Source organism: Bactrocera neohumeralis, chromosome 5 (assembly GCF_024586455.1).
Source record: "Bactrocera neohumeralis isolate Rockhampton chromosome 5, APGP_CSIRO_Bneo_wtdbg2-racon-allhic-juicebox.fasta_v2, whole genome shotgun sequence".
Taxonomy (NCBI): Eukaryota; Metazoa; Arthropoda; class Insecta; order Diptera; family Tephritidae; genus Bactrocera; species Bactrocera neohumeralis.
In genome coordinates, this window is record NC_065922.1 from 75,627,177 (window position 1) to 75,648,044 (window position 20,868).

Genomic DNA, 20,868 nt, shown 5'->3' on the forward strand with positions numbered 1-20,868 from the left:
CCGACAAATGAGCAGCTTCTGGGCGAGAAAACGACGAGTGCAAGAATTCAGAGCGATATCTCAAAAAGCGAGGCACTATTTCGAATGTAAACAGACGGCCGAACAGCGAACGGACAGACGTACACGAACTCGGGTTTTTACGCGTCATATACATGTATACATATATATATATATATATATATATATATATATATATATATATACTTCATTGGGTATCCAACGTTTTATTCTGGGCGTTACAAATTACATGGCAACCTTAATATCCCCTATTTAGGGTATTATCATCCTTTAAACTTAATTGTATGTGTGTGTGTGTGAGCGTATGCAAATGGTTTTCCCGCTCATATGTGCGACAGATTTTTAATTCAATTCTCAATGACACTCAGCACACAAATAGAGATTAGTATAACACACACACTCATATGCATGTAGATATGAGCGAGCAACGCCTGCTGAGCTCCTCTTAGAATATTTCAATTTTATAGCATCAAAGGATCAGCGGCGCAGACTCGTTCACACAATTGCACGCATAAACTGACACACCCACACACATACAACACAACAGCAAACGCTTTGGTGTTCCACCACCATAACAGCAGCCAGCGCCTGTCTATCAGCTTACGAGTAACTTTCGGTTAGCCACCACGTTTAAATGTATGCGTCCACGTGTGTGTGTGTTAATGCTTTTCTGTGTTTGTGTATGCGAGCGATTGCCTGTCGATGTTGCCTGTCTGTGCTGCTGTTGCATGTTAATTATTGTGGCTTTAGTTGTCTGTTGGCGCGTCTGCTGCGGTCAGAGTGATTGCAGCTCTACCGTTGCACTACACACACACATACACACAGAACAGGCTTTACAGTTAATAGATGCATATAGACGCTGATGTAAATCTATTTTAAATTGGTTGGTCGTAAGCGCGCATGTGTGTGATTTAGTGTTAATTAACTCGCTGTAAGATTTACACACACATTTATGTATGTAACTACTATATAAGTATATAAGTATACCAGGCTTAAGGGCAAAAAGAACAATTTAAGACACCAAAGAAAAATATATTGAAAAAAATGCATTAATTGACGGCTAATATTGTTAGAATCTGATTAACAAGAAAAATTACTTCCCACAGCAGGGTCCACTGTGTAACCCATGGGACTGAGAATCGGTCGCGGATGCCGCATCGGTCTGTTATACCCCTCTCTTTCCAAATCCACTTAGCTTCTTCCATTCAGATTAGACCTAATAAGTCTCTTCCAGGGTTTGTGCGGAAAGTAATAGGACTGATTTTCTTCCGCCGCGACTGCCGCGGAAAGTTTTGAACTCAGACCGTCGCCTAAGTATAATAAGATGTTAAATTTATCAAAATCTGTGGTTCATGACATTGCGACGGAGCACTGGAAAATGAGCAAGGTGTGCGCGAAGATGGTCCCAAAAGTGTTCACTGACGACCACAAATTGCGGGGATTGGAAGTGTGCCAAGAAAATTTGAACATGTGTGAAAGTGACCCCCAATTTTTGAATAACGTAATTACAGGTGAATCTTGAGTAGGATCCCGAGAAAAAAAGCAATCTTTTTTTTCCTTTTGAGACGACAGAGCGGATACTCGGCTCTCAAGGCTATTCCGAAGAACGTCTTCCGTTATGACTTCCATGCTTGGAAATCGCGCTGGCAGCGCTGCATTGACGCAGAAGGAGCCTATATTGAAAGTTTTTAAAGAATTATAACGATTGGTTCAACAAATTTTTTTAAATCGACTCAGTCCTATTACTTTCCGGACAAACCTTGTATTATTCCAATCCTATTATATAATGCTGAAACTTGAACGATGAGGAACCAAGATAAGAAATCATTTACAGCATACGAAAGAACTTTTCTCCGCAAGCTCTTTAGAGGCAACCGCGTGAACGATAAGAAAGATGAAAGACGACATTCCAGCGAAAAGCTACTTTGTTTCGAGACCCATCGGTGGATGACGGAAACGCATAGTGCTTGGCGTAACCTTGAAAAGGATAGAGGCAACTGACAAAGTTTTTTGTTCACAGCTCAGACCGAACCACGGTTATAGTGCCAAAGAAACAGAACAATTTTGGCACCGAACCTCTATTAAAAGTAAATATGTCCCCGTTCATCTATTATCCTTTAGCTGAAGTGATTTTTTTCATAAGAATAAAAGAAAATCAATAAATTTGACTGAAGATAAGTTGTCTTTATATAAATTTACACTAAAGTATTCCGTCCTAACTGAACAGTAAAATATCGATCTACAACTGTCAATCCAAAAACAGAACATAAATGGATCTACAACTGTTAGACAACTTCAAGACCGGTCATATAAGGGAATATACAAGTAAAGTGCGTTCCAAAATAAACAGGACTTAAAAAACAGAACAAATGGTTTTTTTCGGCAAAATCAATTTATTTTATTCCTCTTGCTTCAATACAGCTTTTTGCACGGTCCAAATCATGTCGAACGAGTGTTTTAGCTTGTTGGCCATGTTGTACCATATCAGGTGAATACGGGGAGTGGTTAATGGCTAAAATGTGATTTTTGGTCAAATAATCCGTCACAAGCATTGAATCGAATGTTTCTGAGCAATTTTTGGTCGTCCGTCAATTTGTGCGGAACAAACCGTGCACACACCCTTCGTAAGCCCAAATGTTCGGTCAATATGCGATAAATCGATGTTTTGGAGATGTTCAATTCCATTTCCATGAATTTCAATGATGATTTCGGTTGATTTTTGATGAATTCACGCACAGTTTCGATGGAATTTCCGGTGATCACGGATTTTGATTGGCCCACATGTCGATCGTCATTTATGTCCTCATGACCACTTTGAAAACGTTGAAACCACTCGTGCACTCTGCTACAGAATAGGCAATCATCGCCATAAACTTGTTTCATCAATTGAAACGTTTCGGTAAAAATTTGACCAATTTTAAAACAAAATTTAATGTTGGCTCTTTGTTCGAAGCTCATTTTCGCACCGATAACATAAACATACTGACACTTAAAACGCAATAACTTCGCTTCTAATAGATGAATTGTCACCTATTTACTTTGGAACGCACTTTGTATAACAGAAAATTAAGGAAGAACATTCGGAGAAAGAAAAATCGAATGGGCAACATCACTGATCTTTACCAAATTCCAGCTTGCAGTGAGATCTGGATATTCATATTTATTGTCGAACTGGTCTGAATTGAATGTAAAGCTATGTGTGAAAACTAAAAACACTCTTTGAGCACGACCTTAACTCAAAAATCTAACACAAATCCAAAGTTTTGAGCTTTATGATAACACACTGGTACTAATAACGTCCGAGCACTCCTTCCGAGACTCTGATTTTACCGAGGATAAACTTCACAGCTTTTACTCGGACAGTCACGCGTGATGTCTTGTGTCACAGCTGAGTAGGCTGAGAAAGTTTCTCTATGAACAGAGAAGATGTCTCAACATATGGTTTTATGAAAATATATGTAACTTCAAATTGTTTTTAAAAATGTTTTCGAAATCCTTGAGGAGAGGGCACAGCCAAATGATGAAAATATTTCATGGATTTTTTCATTATTCAACCGTGAAAAATCGAAAAATCTTTGTGCTGAGATGTATGCTAGGTTTAAAAAATCCAAACGATAGCAACTGCAACCGGTTATATACTGCATTGCCAATCGCATGCCGAAGTCTATTATTAGATGCAACTTTTCAAGTGACAAAATATCATTTTTAAGTTTGCCTGAAGTTTGGCTCAACAAGTTTTCGTAGAAAATAGTTAGAGGAGAATGGTAAATGCGCACTTTTGCAATCTTCTTTCCTATTTACTTCACAATGGACAAAAGAAATGGCTGTACCTCTGGCTGCAAGAATTTTGCTCAGACCGTCAGCAAAAAGAAATTGAGCAGGTGTAAATTTTTGTGAACATTTTCCTAATCAATTTAACTTGTTAACAAAAACTGAATTTCCCTGTAAAAAGAAAACAAGAAAAAGGCAAGAAATAAAACTATCAAAAGTCAGAAACTTGAAATTCGTCAGAGAAACTTAAAAGCAACAAAATAGAAAAAGAGGATTGAGTAAGAAAATGGCAATGGTAGAGAGAAATATTTACATAAAATGTAAGGAAGTTAATGGAAAGAAGAGAAAAGAGTGAAAAGAGAAGAAATGAGTGCAATAATAAAGCGGATAACAAAACGAGCACACTTTAAACGCTCATTTCATTGCTTCTCAGAGTTGGAAACAAAACAATTAAAGCAACTGCTAATTAAGAATTTTACAGTTAGAAGCAGAGCTGTACCGTCAGTATTGGCATTCTTCTATTTCATGTACTTCAGATGCAGCTCAAGTAGTTCTTACTTGGAAATATAAGAAATGAAAGGAGAGGAGCTCTTCTTGGAAATTTCAGTAAACACTGATCGCTATAATTTTCAACCTTTGAACTTTCCGCGGCGGAGTAAAATAATAAAATAAAAACGGGATGAAGAAAGAGGAAACTGAGACTTGTTGGACTAAGTTTTGAACTTCCAAGATCGATTCAGAACCTGGCACCAAGTCAATGCAACAACCAACTATGAAATGACAAAACGAGATGGAACAACTTCGAATTACCTGATTATCGTTCCAAGAAGACCAAAAAATATATAGCAAACGCCCAAAATATGCCTGCTCAATCACCCCAGCATCAGTTCTGGTTTTTCAATCCAACCTGGATAGCGGTGACTGTGGAGTACAGCTAAATCTTCGATAAGACTAAGCATTGACATTTCTCGACTTCGAGCTGAACTTCAAAAATTGCGTCGTATTAGAGAATATCTTTACTCAGAGAACTTCCGAGCTCCGATAAGAACAAGCCTTGGTATTTCTCGACTTCGGTCAGAACTTCAAATATTTTAACCCAAGAACCGTCGAGCTTCGATAAGACTAAACATTCGCATTTCTCGACTTCGAACAAAACTTTAATATTATCTTTACTCAGAGAACTATTCCAAAATTGGGTCGTATTAGAGAACACATATCTTTATTCAGATAACCCCCAAGCTGCGATGTCAAGTTCGGTTGCTATTCTGCTGATGTCTCCAGATTTTAGTAGCTTTTTGAGCCAGACGCCTGGTTGTCGCTCTCATTCGCCTTTCTAAGACTCTAAGCAGTTAATGGGGCTCTTAACCAGCTAATGCATCGATTACCGGTTCAAGCAGCTCTACAATTGTTATTATTCCCAAGAATTCTGATCCCTTATATTCGGAATGAGAGAAAAGGTATCCGAGAGATTTTGCACATCTTCTTCGACCTGAGAAGAAGAAGAGTTAAGAAGGTTAGTAGCACCAAAACCAGCATGGTCTTTAAAGACCTCAATTTTAGCTTAATCTATTAATAAGTTAGCTCTCCTACACAGCTGGTTTAAAGCTTATTTTTCTGCGAGACTCCTCAGGACAATCGATCCAACACATCAACTCACTGAAAATTGCACTTCAATTGTTTCCGTCAACCGCCACGACCTTTAAAACATGCAATCAATTTTACTTTTTAATGTCCCCGGCATATAAGCGAGTACCAATGCCACCCACAAAATAGCAGTGAAGCTGTACTTAAAGAGAACGCGGTCTAACCATGGCGTGAGTAGAGGCCAAGCGTCGCCAGTAGCAAAATAGACATGCCATGCATGACCTTCTCGTGCCACGAACATGTTACGGCATAACAAAAATCTAATTAAATTCAACATGAACAAAGAGACTTAACCTCCAAGTAGCAGTGTGCGACCTGAGAAGAGCGAAGAGGCGTAGAAAAACACAGAAACGGAAAATGTAGCAATGAAAACGCACCCGCGTCAACCCCTCGAACCATCCTTTTTCGAACTGTCACTCAATTTTGACAGATCGCACAAATATATTTCCGATGTAAACTGGTATTTATAGCGCTTTTCTTGGAGCGCAGCGGTGACCCAGAGACCTAGACACAGTTGCACTGATTTGTTTGTGTTTGTGTAATTAATGTACAGTTACAGCGAGTTATGTTGTAAACATAAATTATGAGCACACTTTTAGGCGATTGACAACGCAAGTTACAATTGCGACAGAAATTCAACGGATATGTAGAGATACACAGACACATACATACAAACAAAAATATATTCTGATAATTACTGAAATAAAAACTTTGATTATTGCTAAAAAATCCCGCAATCGTTCGCCTGCCGCACAAATTTCCCATTTTTAGCGTGCATTTGGCTTATAATGTCGTCACACCGTTACGTAACGGTAAAAGTGCTTCCTTATGTAGCGCATTTTTTGTTGTAAAATTTTTTATTTGACAGTTTTCTTCTAGACTGCTTCCCACCACGTTCACCACTTTTATGGCACACTCATGCATGTGTGCGCGGATGTGGGCGTGGCAGCTTGGTTCCACCATGGATAAAATCGCACGAAAACGAAAAATTACGTTTAAACTTGCGACTATTGCATGTCAATTACACTTGGCTGCAGAAAAATTTATTGCAATTGACCTAATTTCATGTGAAAATCATCCATCTCGTGCCATTTGCCTCTAAGTGAGGAATGAATTGCATCTCAATGCATGTGTGTGTGTGTGTGTGTGCAAGTAATCGTTGCATAATTGACACATTTAATTGACATAAATACAGCGAGGTTAGTGAGTTTTAATGCAAATCGCTTCAAACACACACACGCACCTACACTTATCGCACCCCCACATGCCCACACTCAAGCACATGAATATGCTAATTCGCATTAGTTCATTTGAATTGTGCAAAAAAATTTCTAAATTATTAACCATTTGTACAAATTGACATTAGTGGTACAATAATCATTCCGTTTATTGCATACATTTAAATGCATCGCATTAGAATACATGCCACCGCACATAAAATAACGCTTTTTTCCGAAGAAGCTTAGTGAGTGTGTCACATTAATTAGGAAATGTGGAATAAAATAGTTTTTTTTAATAAATTAAATAGAAGAGTTAGAAATTCACAGAAAAATATAATATATATTAGGTAGTCGAAAAAGTCTTTTCGCATTTTGTCAATAGATGTCGGTGCAGTCGTATATCTCCAGTGCTGCAAATAACATTGTGTCATACCATATAGCGTAGGAAAGGTGAGATGTAAAGTTTTATTTAACCGAAAAAAATTAAATTCGGGGAAGTTGGAAAAAAGTGAAAATAATGATGAAATTCGCTATATTTTGAAAATTTTGTATAAAAAAAGGGAAGAATACCACGCGAGCCACCAATGAAATTTGTGAAGTTTACGGAGACGATGCTGTATCAGTTCGTGTAGCACAACAATGGTTCACTCGCTTCCATTCTGGAAATTTCGATGTGAAAGATTCACCTCGCTCTGGTCGACCTATCGTTGAAAAGGTCGATGAAATTATGGAAAAGATTGACCAGGACCGTCACATAAGCAGCCATGACATCGCTAAGGAACTTAGCATTCATCATCAAACATTTTTGAACCATTTAAAAAAGGCTGGGTACAAAAAGAAGCTCGTTGTTTAGGTACCATATGAATTGTCTGTGAAAAATCTAATGAACCGAATTAACATTTGCGATTATTTGCTGAAACGAAATGAAATCGAACCATTTCTGAAGCGACTGGTAACAGAAGACGAAAAGTGAATGAAATACAACAATAATGTGCGAAAAAGATCATGGTCCAAGCATGGTGAAGCTCAACAAATGGTCGCAAAGCAAGGATTGACGACCCGAAAGGTTATGCTGAGTGTTTGAAGGGATTGGAAAGGAATCATCCACTAGCAGCTACTCTAGCCTGGTCGAACGATTGATTTTACATTTTACCGTCCACAACCGATGACATTGGAGCAAGCAATCGAATAAAAACGGCCAGAACTAATCAAAAGAAAGGGCTTAGTCGTTCATCAGGACAACGCTAGACCATACACATCTTTGAAGACTTGGTAAAAACTGAGAGAGCTTGGTTGGGATGTTTTGATGCATCCACCATATAGCCCTGACTTTGCACCATCGGACTACCATTTGTTTCGGTCAACGCAGAACTCCCTTAATGGAGTAAAGTTGGCTTCAAGAGAAGCCTGTGAAAATTAATTGTCGCAGTTGTTCGCCGAGAAACCAGAAAAGTTTTACACTGATGGAGTAATGTCTATAGCGGAAAAAGGGCAAAAAGTGGTCGACCAAAATAAGTTGAAGTTTGATTAGGAATACGAAAAGACTACCCAATATAATAAATTAGAAAAGTCGAACATTAAAGAACAAATAAGAAGTTTTCACTATTGTCAGGTATATAACGAGTAAAGAAACTATTTTGAAGATATTTAATTAGTTGACAAAAAACTTTTTAGAATCTCCGACCTTTCCGACTAGTCTTACAAACTTCGTATACCCTGTTCATGCTCATTCATAAAAAACGTTGAAGGCTCTTTTGGAATAAGAAGCAATTCTAAATCCAAAGTTTTACTTCCAAACGGATTAGGTTAGGTGAAGAGGTCGATCATAAGAGGAATTGGACAGCTTAGAAGGTCGGTTCATTGTGGTACCTAAACACTCTTATATGGTAGCTGGGCTAGCCAGTCATTTCATTCACGCTGTGATGTGATCTGTAATTCCGGCGGGCTTCTTCTGCTGGCTTGCCGCCTATATAAGAAACGCTGGTAGATGCGCCAGCCAGTCATTTCACTCACGCTGTGACGTGATCTGTAATTCCGGCGGGCTTCTTCTGCTGGCTTGTCGCCTATATAAGAAACGCTGGTAGCTGCGCCAGCCAGTCATTTCACTCACGCTGTGATGTGATCTGTAATTCCGGCGGGCTTCTTCTGCTGGCTTGCCGCCTATATAAGAAACGCTGGTAGATGCGCCAGCCAGTCATTTCACTCACGCTGTGATGTGATCTGTAATTCCGGCGGGCTTCTTCTGCTGGCTTGCCGCCTATATAAGAAACGCTGGTAGATGCGCCAGCCAGTCATTTCACTCACGCTGTGATGTGATCTGTAATTCCGGCGGGCTTCTTCTGCTGGCTTGCCGCCTATATAAGAAACGCTGGTAGCTGCGCTAGCCAGTCATTTCATTCACGCTGTGATGTGATCTGTAATTCCGGCGGGCTTCTTCTGCTGGCTTGCCGCCTATATAAGAAACGCTGGTAGATGCGCCAGCCAGTCATTTCACTCACGCTGTGATGTGATCTGTAATTCCGGCGGGCTTCTCTTGCTGCCTTGTCCGCCTATATAAGGAACGCTGGTAGCTGCGCCAGCCAGTCATTTCATTCACGCTGTGATGTGATCGGCGGGCTTCTTCTGCTGGCTTGCCGCCTATATAAGAAACGCTGGTAGATGCGCCAGCCAGTCATTTCACTCACGCTGTGATGTGATCTGTAATTCCGGCGGGCTTCTTCTGCTGGCTTGCCGCCTATATAAGAAACGCTGGTAGCTGCGCCAGCCAGTCATTTCATTCACGCTGTGATGTGATCTGTAATTCCGGCGGGCTTCTTCTGCTGGCTTGCCGCCTATATAAGAAACGCTGGTAGCTGCGCCAGCCAGTCATTTCACTCACGCTGTGATGTGATCTGTAATTCCGGCGGGCTTCTTCTGCTGGCTTGCCGCCTATATAAGAAACGCTGGTAGCTGCGCCAGCCAGTCATTTCACTCACGCTGTGATGTGATCTGTAATTCCGGCGGGCTTCTTCTGCTGGCTTGCCGCCTATATAAGAAACGCTGGTAGATGCGCCAGCCAGTCATTTCACTCACGCTGTGATGTGATCTGTAATTCCGGCGGGCTTCTTCTGCTGGCTTGCCGCCTATATAAGAAACGCTGGTAGCTGCGCCAGCCAGTCATTTCATTCACGCTGTGATGTGATCTGTAATTCCGGCGGGCTTCTTCTACTGGCTTGCCGCCTATATAAGAAACGTTGGTAGCTGCGCCAGCCAGTCATTTCACTCACGCTGTGATGTGATCTGTAATTCCGGCGGGCTTCTTCTGCTGGCTTGCCGCCTATATAAGAAACGTTGGTAGCTGCGCCAGCCAGTCATTTCACTCACGCTGTGATGTGATCTGTAATTCCGGCGGGCTTCTTCTGCTGGCTTGCCGCCTATATAAGAAACGCTGGTAGATGCGCCAGCCAGTCATTTCACTCACGCTGTGATGTGATCTGTAATTCCGGCGGGCTTCTTCTGCTGGCTTGCCGCCTATATAAGAAACGCTGGTAGCTGCGCCAGCCAGTCATTTCATTCACGCTGTGATGTGATCTGTAATTCCGGCGGGCTTCTTCTGCTGGCTTGCCGCCTATATAAGAAACGCTGGTAGATGCGCCAGCCAGTCATTTCACTCACGCTGTGATGTGATCTGTAATTCCGGCGGGCTTCTTCTGCTGGCTTGCCGCCTATATAAGAAACGTTGGTAGCTGCGCCAGCCAGTCATTTCACTCACGCTGTGATGTGATCTGTAATTCCGGCGGGCTTCTTCTGCTGGCTTGGCGCCTATATAAGAAACGTTGGTAGCTGCGCCAGCCAGTCATTTCACTCACGCTGTGATGTGATCTGTAATTCCGGCGGGCTTCTTCTGCTGGCTTGCCGCCTATATAAGAAACGTTGGTAGCTGCGCCAGCCAGTCATTTCACTCACGCTGTGATGTGATCTGTAATTCCGGCGGGCTTCTTCTGCTGGCTTGCCGCCTATATAAGAAACGCTGGTAGATGCGCCAGCCAGTCATTTCACTCACGCTGTGATGTGATCTGTAATTCCGGCGGGCTTCTTCTGCTGGCTTGCCGCCTATATAAGAAACGCTGGTAGATGCGCCAGCCAGTCATTTCACTCACGCTGTGATGTGATCTGTAATTCCGGCGGGCTTCTTCTGCTGGCTTGTCGCCTATATAAGAAACGCTGGTAGCTGCGCCAGCCAGTCATTTCACTCACGCTGTGATGTGATCTGTAATTCCGGCGGGCTTCTTCTGCTGTCTTGCCGCCTATATAAGAAACGCTGGTAGATGCGCCAGCCAGTCATTTCACTCACGCTGTGATGTGATCTGTAATTCCGGCGGGCTTCTTCTGCTGGCTTGCCGCCTATATAAGAAACGCTGGTAGATGCGCCAGCCAGTCATTTCATTCACGCTGTGATGTGATCTGTAATTCCGGCGGGCTTCTTCTGCTGGCTTGCCGCCTATATAAGAAACGCTGGTAGCTGCGCCAGCCAGTCATTTCATTCACGCTGTGATGTGATCTGTAATTCCGGCGGGCTTCTTCTGCTGGCTTGTCGCCTATATAAGAAACGCTGGTAGCTGCGCCAGCCAGTCATTTCACTCACGCTGTGATGTGATCTGTAATTCCGGCGGGCTTCTTCTGCTGGCTTGCCGCCTATATAAGAAACGCTGGTAGATGCGCCAGCCAGTCATTTCATTCACGCTGTGATGTGATCTGTAATTCCGGCGGGATTCTTCTGCTGGCTTGCCGCCTATATAAGAAACGCTGGTAGATGCGCCAGCCAGTCATTTCATTCACGCTGTGATGTGATCTGTAATTCCGGCGGGCTTCTTCTGCTGGCTTGCCGCCTATATAAGAAACGCTGGTAGCTGCGCCAGCCAGTCATTTCATTCACGCTGTGATGTGATCTGTAATTCCGGCGGGCTTCTTCTGCTGGCTTGCCGCCTATATAAGAAACGCTGGTAGATGCGCCAGCCAGTCATTTCATTCACGCTGTGATGTGATCTGTAATTCCGGCGGGCTTCTTCTGCTGGCTTGTCGCCTATATAAGAAACGTTGGTAGCTGCGCCAGCCAGTCATTTCATTCACGCTGTGATGTGATCTGTAATTCCGGCGGGCTTCTTCTGCTGGCTTGCCGCCTATATAAGAAACGCTGGTAGATGCGCCAGCCAGTCATTTCATTCACGCTGTGATGTGATCTGTAATTCCGGCGGGCTTCTTCTGCTGGCTTGCCGCCTATATAAGAAACGCTGGTAGCTGCGCCAGCCAGTCATTTCATTCACGCTGTGATGTGATCTGAAATTCCGGCGGGCTTCTCTTGCTGCCTTGTCCGCCTATATAAGAAACGCTGGTAGCTGCGCTAGCCAGTCATTTCCATAAGACTCCTACAGAACGACAAAGTATGTTGAGCAAATCATAAATTTGTGGAAACGATCGCCGGAGGTAAGTTTACCGAGATGCTTCAGCCTGCTAAGCGCACGCGAGGTCCGTCGGTCTAGTGCTAGAACGCAAAATGTCATTTAAAATTCAACACGGTCCCATTAAAATTTGAGCTCCCTGTCTCATCTGCCGGTAATGTCCAGGAGCGCTGTGTTTAAGTGTTGGAGTAGTCCGTAGTGCACCGGAGATGCCAATGAGAGCCACTCGGGACACGCTTTTAAGCAACTGTAGCATTCTCGAGCGCCCTTCACCACACGAATAATAGCACATTATTGGCTTGACTACGGTTTTGAAGACCCAACATTTGGTGAAAGTCCCTATCTTTTCACTATAGCTTCCCTATACCTCCGCTACAACAAGCAGTGATACCTTCCTTACTCTCTTCTCAAAATTATAAAATAAAAAATTTTCAAAATTGAAAAGCTTCAAAACGTTATTTTTTTCATCCCCAGAAATTTGCTATTCAACAATTTCCTCGCTTAAAAATAGCTCAAACATGAAGTGCACTCAATATATGTATATGTATGTATGTATTTTGAGATATATTTATGCAACCAGCAGGCATCGCCTTGCATTGGATCCATAAAGAACACATTGTGAGGAGCCACGAAAATGTTACTGCAGCTTAAAATCGACAGCGCTGCTTGTAAGCGATAGCAGGGGAGGTGAATAAATATTTCCCAGTATCTAGATTGTTATACGAGTGTCTATAGGTATGTTTGTATATGTGTGTATGTATTTAACGAGTTGCCATGTCGTTGCATTTCGGTTGTACTTTTTGCATAGTTTGTTGCTTTAATTTTGTTTTCATGAAGAAAGCGCTGTGGAAGCTATTCCTCAATATGTTAACACCTGCAGCCTTACCGCCCCATTGTAACTGACTGCTGCAATTGCAGTGGAAGTACCGGAAGGCACTGCTGGCTCGTAAATGTTGAAGTGTTTATGGCGACATTAATTTTGGCAACACTCCATTGAATGGTAAAACGTTGCATACAACTAGGCGTGTTTGCTTTCGATTACAGATCTTGTGTGCAAATTTTCGAAAAGGCGCGGTGGTAAGAGGTATGCGCACAGGTATTAACCGAACATAACTGTGTTGCTAGTTATTTCAGATTTCCAACCGCCATTTTTAAAGTATTATAAATGCTACAAGATACCTTTAATGGGACGATTTCAAAAAATTCCTAAGCCTCCCAAGGTGGATAATAATATTCTACGTTACAGTGTTGTACTTGAAGTGCAATACAGAATATTTTGTCTTACTTGGTGAAGTCCTTGAATAAGGTCACTATAATTCAGGATAACCATCGAAAGTAATATGGATTAAAGTTCCTTATAGAAACCAATTAAACAGAAATGGCGTCTTAGTTCGCCTCACGAACCGCCTAATATAGAATCAGAATCATACTTTATACTAGTCGAGAGTCACGATACGACGGGTTGGCATGAACTCACACCCTATTAATCGCACCTTGATTGTGACAGACTCGATCTCTTTGGAAAAGACGAGATAGCTCCGAGGGGTTCACGTGAATATACATCATTTTAGGCGAACCTTAATTAAGACAGATCGGTCTCCTTTGGATAAGACGACATGGCACCGACGGCCTCTCATGAACTCACTCTCCTTAGTTGAACCATAACTAAGGCAGATGGGATCCCATTGTATAGGATGAGATAGCAACGACGGCTTTGCATGAACTCCTCTCTTTTAGTCGAAACTTAATTAAGATGGATCAGATCAGTTTGGATTAGACAAAATAGCTCCGACAAACTCACACCCTTTTAGTCAAACCTTAATTAAAACGAATCAGACCTCTTTGGATTAGACGAACTCGCACTCTTTCAGTCTAACCTTAATTAAAACAGATCGGACCTCTTTGGATAAGACGAAATAGCTCCAACAGGTTCGCAGGAACTCGCACCCTTTTAGTCGAACCTTAATTCAGACAAATCAGACCTCTTTGGATAAGGCGAAATAGCTTTGAAAAATACGCATGAACTCTTACCCTTTTAGTCGGAGTTAATTTAGACAAATCGGACCTCTTTGGATAACCCTAGATAGCTCCGCTGTTTTTAGTAACTTCTTATACTGGAAAAAACCGTACACTACAGATTGAAAATATCTGATGTAGGATGTTGACAGATGAAAGACAGAAGCGGCAGCTCAGAGATCATGCAGTTTTAATAACTTATTACGGAAAGGAAGAAAATGGAAAACCAGAGAAGCGAGGTGATGATAGTTACGCAGTTAGACTTCTTGAATTCTGACTACTTTAAATTGATTCCCAACAGGAGGCTTTCGCGAGCTCGGAATCTCTAACGACGGATGGACTGTTAATGAAGTAACTTCCGATGACATTGATAAAGAATGCTTTCATTCAGTCCGCAAAAGCGTTCGAGAGAACACAGCTTTAGAGTTGATTTTCTTTACTTTTGAAATAAAATTATGATAAATTTAATATAAAATGACCGTAATTTAAACAATTTCCAACTGATTTTGATCTAATTTAGGCAATTAAAGTATGTATAGTTGGCTCAAAATGCTCTGGCCTCACAAAGTTTATTAATAGAAGTGATTGCGTCGAGATAGAGAAGCTCAATTTATGACTACGTTTGCAATATAATTGACACTTATTGAACTGAAGAAGAGCATAATGAATAGCCAACACGACGCTGACGTCGTACTTGAACACACTCGACAAACCGCAACAGCACAGTGACGAAATTGTAGTTGCAAGGGTGTACTTGTCTTAATTAGACACTTCAAAAACTTCGATTTTATTGAAACTCAAATTAATAGTGACACGAAATTTACGTTTATAGGTCAAATAAATATGCAAAGAGGATATGGCAAGCGAAGGGGCATTGACAAAAACAATACTAGCAAAATTATAATGGCTGTTATGGCAGCAACACTGGTACTACATGTAGTAAAATAATTAAATTATTACCTCTTGTCATTCGCTGACAACTCCCCAATGAACCGTTCAACAAGATGGCCAATAAATGAATGGAGGACACTCCAACAGTCGAACAAAGCGAACGGTAGTAACAATAATAATATGGTTGATTGATTTTGGGCCAATCTGCTGTTGCTGCTAGGGGCCCCATTTCCTTGTGTGAACCGAAAAATATTTAACAAACTCTAAGTCACAGAGCTAAGCGAATCTCAAGAGCAACTCTTTACGTCTGAAAAACTTTCGGAAGTTGGAATATTATCTTCCAAACGCGTAGCTCTCGGCTGGGGGTTGTACCCACGAACCGCCAGGCGGCAGTTATGCACTTAATTCACACGGCAACGGCAGCTTTGTCAACAATAAGTTCACTGAGCAAGTAATTCTACAATGAAATTCGCAGTTGTAAGCGTTGTGCCGCTGCCGTTAAGCAGTTGTATGCCCAGGCACACGGTTAAGCCTGCTTCGCGTGTGGATAAATGTTGAACAAATGATTGAATAATGTTCAATTAAAATTGCGCTGTGACCCGGTCGCAGTATTGGCGTTAAATAATTTAATTGAACGCTTTTTGCGCATTCATAAGGGAAGTCTACCGATAATTATGAGGAATGTTATGCGAGAGCTCCTTGGATGGGAGATTGTAGAACATGTTGTATGATTGATAATGTTTTAATACGCAAGTAAAATGCTCGGGAACCGCAAAATTGACAATACTTGGACGAATTCACTTATAATTAATTCATACCGCACGGATAGGGTTAAAAAATGGCAGAATTTCTTGTGGTTTTGTTGAAATATGGCAGAAAATGGTTCCTAGGTAGGAGCTTGTCTAATAATAAAAATTAAAGTCTTCCCCACGGTTTAAATATATCTGGTTAAGTCATCAGAAGTAAACTTCATTGAATTTCCTCGATCAGACGTAGAGAGAACTTATCTACATGAGAACTAATGCATTGCAAAGCCTGGAAGAGCAATGGTTTAAACTTTCTCTAGAAGTTATTTTTATACTGAAAGCCGAAATGTAATCAGCCCTGTGAGATTCTTTATACTATATTCTAGATTGTAAGTGCTTGATGAACTGCAGGGAAGCAATTCACACCAAAACCTCTACACCACATCTGTATGAATAGCAAATATTGGATACCATGAGCAATCAACCTGACGTCATCTAAAGTTTTCAATAGCAATAGACTGGATCTTACAAAATTCTGTTAGAACTGGACTATTTATCGAGCAAGAGCTAGCGACATTCCAGATTAACAGTTTCTCTACACTAATAACGCGAGTTTTTTCAGATATCAAAAGAGTGATCGCTGGGAGAAAATTTCATTAATTTTAGAGGCCAACATATAAAATGAGAATATAAAGATCGAAACTTCGGATTCGAATAAGAGACCATGTGATCTTTTGACTGTCAGCTATATACGAACTCACAAGAACTTGCTCGACTCGCGCACTTCTTAATTACGTACCATCACCTACTGATATTCACCACAGGCATATCGCTACAACAACAACAGAGTTGATTGACCGACGCTTGCTTGATTTTGCGAGTTTAACTGCTTGAGACTGACACAGCAACGCGTTATTATCAAAATATTTTCGTTCTTCCTGTACGCGCACATAAAAATTGGCAGAGCAGAGGCACGAATGCATTTCTTATTAAACAAGTTTCAAGCGCAGAAAAGCGCAGTGTAACTGCAACTACGTGAGAGTAATATCGAAAAAACACACGCGTGCGGCGCAAAATTTTGCGCAAATACAATGTTTATAACAAAATTGAATTTTGTAATAATAACGGTACTCACCTGTTCTGTAGCGGCCGGTTCGCGCATACTCGGGCTCTTCGCCACATATTCCAAATCGCATATGCTGCTCCATTGCACCGTCGCCGAGCAGTTGGCGCGCGTCGGACACGACGTCACCGTGATTGGTGTTATCGAAAATGTTTATCCGAATGCCACATACAAATATATACACTTACAACTGCCGGATGGAGGTATTATAGATGACAAAACGCTAAATAGTCTGATTAATACTCGGCACTCGTTTGTAAAGAGCTTATTTGTCACAACCGCAGAATACTTGCGCATGGCTAATGAGACGCTGTGGCAGCCGAAAATGCGTGAGTTTTTAAGTGAAAATCATGCGAACGCATTTGATCTTCTGCTCTTCGCTTATGTCATGAACGACTTCCAGATGGGCTTGGCGGCGCATTTTCAATGTCCCATTGTGGTTTTGTGGGTAGTGCGACCGGCATTGCAAGTCAACGGTCTTGTTGGTAATCCGCTAGAAATGGCATATGTACCGAACATATCCAGTCATCTTCAGCAGCCGATGGAATTTCTGCAAAGAGTGAAAAACTGCATTACAACATGGCTAGAGTCTGCGTTAATGGCGTATCTGGACTACCGCACGCAACAATTATATGAGTAAGTACAAGAAATGGGAGTTAAAGGCCTAATAATGAGACACGAAATGTAAGAGTTTGCAGAAGAAATATGATATGGGCAGATCGTCAATTTGAGCGCGTTAATATTGGTTAGTCGAAAAAGTCTTTTCGTATTTTGTCAACAGAGCCAATAATATAACGTCCGTTCCGCTCTCTAATTGACCTTGCGATATGTTGCTTCTGTATAGCTTCCGCCACCCTTCGAAAGCCCATTGACCTCATTAGAAATACGCATTTTCATAACCCAACCTTTCTTCTCTCCTTATAAGAGGCTTGACTATGAGATAGTTCAAATTTACACACACACATATAAAACCGCTTAGACATACACTTATTTAAGCAGCAGTAATTTATCTTTACATCGAAATCCATAACTTATTCCTTTTTACGACTTAAGTTTTACTAAATAGAATCGACTATTTTTGTAAACCACTGTACTTTGAAGCCACCGCACTATATGTAAATGATAACACGCCAGTGCCGATAACTCAATAAACAATTACAAATATATACTTGTATGTATATACATGCAGTCAGTATGAAACTTGCTGAGTCACTTCGAAGCATACTTATCGCCAATACTTTCACTGGTTTACCTAAGGTCATAACAATTTTGTTTTTTCTGCTTACAATTTACTTGCTTTGGCATACGTCAAACAGATTATGTGCTACAATCTACTTAAAAATACAATAGTCAACGTGAAATATGTTGAGTCATAATCCCACCTCTTGCATTTCAGACCGAGCCAGACAGGTTCTAATCTATAATTTTTTAGATAACATGGCTAGTGGAAGAAACAAAGTCTTCAGTGTTGGTGGTTTACATACTTGTGTAGACCACCGTATTTGGAGCTGATAAACTATTTGCAAAAAATAGCAACGAGACGAAAATATCTTAAAGATAACACGGCATGTGCTGCTGAGTAGTAAATACCGAAATATATACTATAGTATAGTCAGTACAGAGCTGTGTCGTCTGGAAGCATTCTTATCACCGATTCCTTTTCATTTTTTTTTTTAGATAAGGTCATGGCAATTTCTTTGGCACTCGACAAACAGTTTCAAATCTTGAGAGAGTCAGATAATGCATTTATAAACTTCCTGATTACCGAATAGAATGAGTACCTTCAGTTGAAACGAGTTACGAGTTTCCATTGAGAGTGTCTTGTGTTTGAAAGTAATGGACAATCTGACTGAAAAATTTTTTTCACAAGTCTGGATTCATATTAAGTCGTCTTCTGTGAGCTATACATTTCAATAAGGAAGCAGCTTCTTCTGACCCTTGTAGTCTAGCTTGCAAGAGAAAGTTGCAGGGATAAAGCTATTTTAAGCCCAAGACTTTCTTATCGCCAATACTTTCATAGCATACTAAGTCCGAAAATATATATTCACTATAGTAGTCAATACTGAGTATCAAAATACCGAAATAGATACTATAGTATAGTCAGTACAGAGCTGTGCCGTCTGGAAGCATTCTTTTTTTTTAGATAAGATCATGACAATCAATTTTTCATCTCTTTATGCGTCAAGTTCATTAGCACTCGGCAAATAGTTTATGTGCTCCAGTCTATTTATATGCAACGAGTTGCAAAAAGTTCACGAGCTCTAATCTATATTGAATAAGAATGAGTTGCCAATGTGGAAGGAGACAGACAAGGTTTTTAAAAACTTCGTGATTGCCGAATGAAATGAATACCTTAAGTTGAAACGAGTTACGGCACTTCTATTGAGAGTGTACTGTGCTTGAAAGTAATGGACTATCTGACTGAAGAAATTTTAGAAATATCCACAACTCTGCATTCATGTTAGGTCGTCTTCGATGAGTTGTACATTTCAACCAAGTTCAAAAAGAAAGCAGCTTTTCCTCACCTTTGTAGGCCCGCTTTGCAAGAGAAAGTTAATAGCTGAAGCTATTTTAAGAACAAGACTTAAGATTAACAAGGCACAGGCAAACGAGAAGCAGTTAAAACAGCAAGAGGCAGAAGACCCGAAATATAGATGAAACTTCTTTTCAGAATGAATGCACATTGTTGCATATAAAAGCGTACACTACTTCGGATAGTTAGAGAACCGACGGTGCAGAAATATGCATGTATTTTCAACCATATATGTAGTTACCCAAAAAGAATTACATATCTGCATCTTAGACTCTCTACTTCTTTTTCGAACAAAAACATTTATGCTATAAATATACTAAGCCAAACATACAAATGCTTTCTTTGTTCACTATTATCTTCGATTCGCGATTCAGTAAAGAAAACTCTTAAACTCTATCAGCAAAGCTGCTCTTATCACAAACACACCAACTAAAGCAGAGTTCATAGTAAGAAGAAATGACTCAACCGCAACAATGTCTAGTTTATTGCAAGCCTTGAACTGAAGTAGATCTTTAGTGTGCACCACAGGATGAACAACGCGAAGTTATTATTAATATTTTTCACTATATCAGCGCCAGTCCGACTGGTACCGGTAGCGGATGCTGCGCGCATACTCGGCTTCTTTTCGACCGGCACCAAATCACATTTGCTCATACACTGCAGCATTGCCGAACAGCTGGCACGCGCTGGTCACGAGGTTACCGTAATTGGCATTACCGAAAATGTTTACCCAAATGCTAGCTACAAACACATAAGACTACAGCTCAGCGATGTCAGCGTGGAGTATGCGAAAACTTTGTTCGATGTGGTTAATGGGCGTATGTCCTTTCTGAAGACCGTCACAGTGCGAATGCGTCAATATATGAACAGAGCGGATGAGATCATGCTGCATCCATGGATACGTGAGTTTTTGCGTAACAGTCGTGCCGGCGATTACGATTTGTTGCTCTTCGGTTTCCTTATGAACGAATATCAAATTGGTTTAGCTGCACATTTTCGTTGTCCCATTGTCATGACCTGGGTGATACAGCCAGCTCTACAAATCCATCGATTTGTAGGAAATCCCCAACAGTTGTCGTACGTACCATCATTTATCAGTGCTTTCAAACAACCTATGGATTTTATGGAACGAGTGAAGAACTTTTTGGTAACGCAATTCGAGCAAAACGTGTTAGTGCCCTATTTGGATTACAGCACACAAAAGTTATATGAGTAAGTTATAAAGTTAAGGCCTATATTACGATCCTCATAAACTCATAAACCCAATATAATTTTCTTGATACAAGAGTTGTTATGAAGTTTCTACGAGAGACTGAGCACATAAATGAATTTAGATACAATACGTAGGTTGCCTTTTAGATTTCGGGATTTGTCACCACAGTGTTGCTATCTGGCAACTGTCAATTGACAACTTTATCGTAAAGAACATTTTGATATACGAGCGCTATTTGTGTTTTTTACAGTAACT

The 20,868-nt window shown here is 40.8% G+C and overlaps 3 protein-coding genes across 3 annotated transcripts in view; 2 read left to right on the forward strand and 1 right to left on the reverse strand.

Annotated features, from left to right (window-relative positions):
- LOC126760792 (serine-rich adhesin for platelets) overlaps positions 1-16,976 on the reverse strand; it is a 170,176-nt gene extending 153,200 nt beyond the window's left edge. The window contains exon 1 of the mRNA XM_050476696.1: positions 16,880-16,976. The gene's annotated coding sequence lies outside the window, so the exon portion shown is untranslated. The remainder of the gene's footprint in view (positions 1-16,879) is intronic.
- LOC126759369 (UDP-glycosyltransferase UGT4-like) lies at positions 16,209-17,507 on the forward strand. The gene has a single exon (XM_050474104.1). The coding sequence runs from the start codon at positions 16,836-16,838 to the stop codon at positions 17,505-17,507; it is 672 nt and encodes a 223-aa protein (XP_050330061.1). The 5' UTR covers positions 16,209-16,835.
- A 2,422-nt stretch (positions 17,508-19,929) lies between these two features.
- LOC126759370 (UDP-glucuronosyltransferase 2A2-like) lies at positions 19,930-20,616 on the forward strand. Its single transcript, XM_050474105.1, has one exon. The coding sequence runs from the start codon at positions 19,930-19,932 to the stop codon at positions 20,614-20,616; it is 687 nt and encodes a 228-aa protein (XP_050330062.1).
- The last annotated feature ends 252 nt before the right edge of the window (positions 20,617-20,868 follow it).

Coding starts and splice junctions, on each gene's coding strand:
- LOC126759369 (XM_050474104.1), top strand. CDS start 16,836: ATGTTTATAACAAAATTGAATTTTGTAATAATAACGGTACTCACCTGT.
- LOC126759370 (XM_050474105.1), top strand. CDS start 19,930: ATGAACAACGCGAAGTTATTATTAATATTTTTCACTATATCAGCGCCA.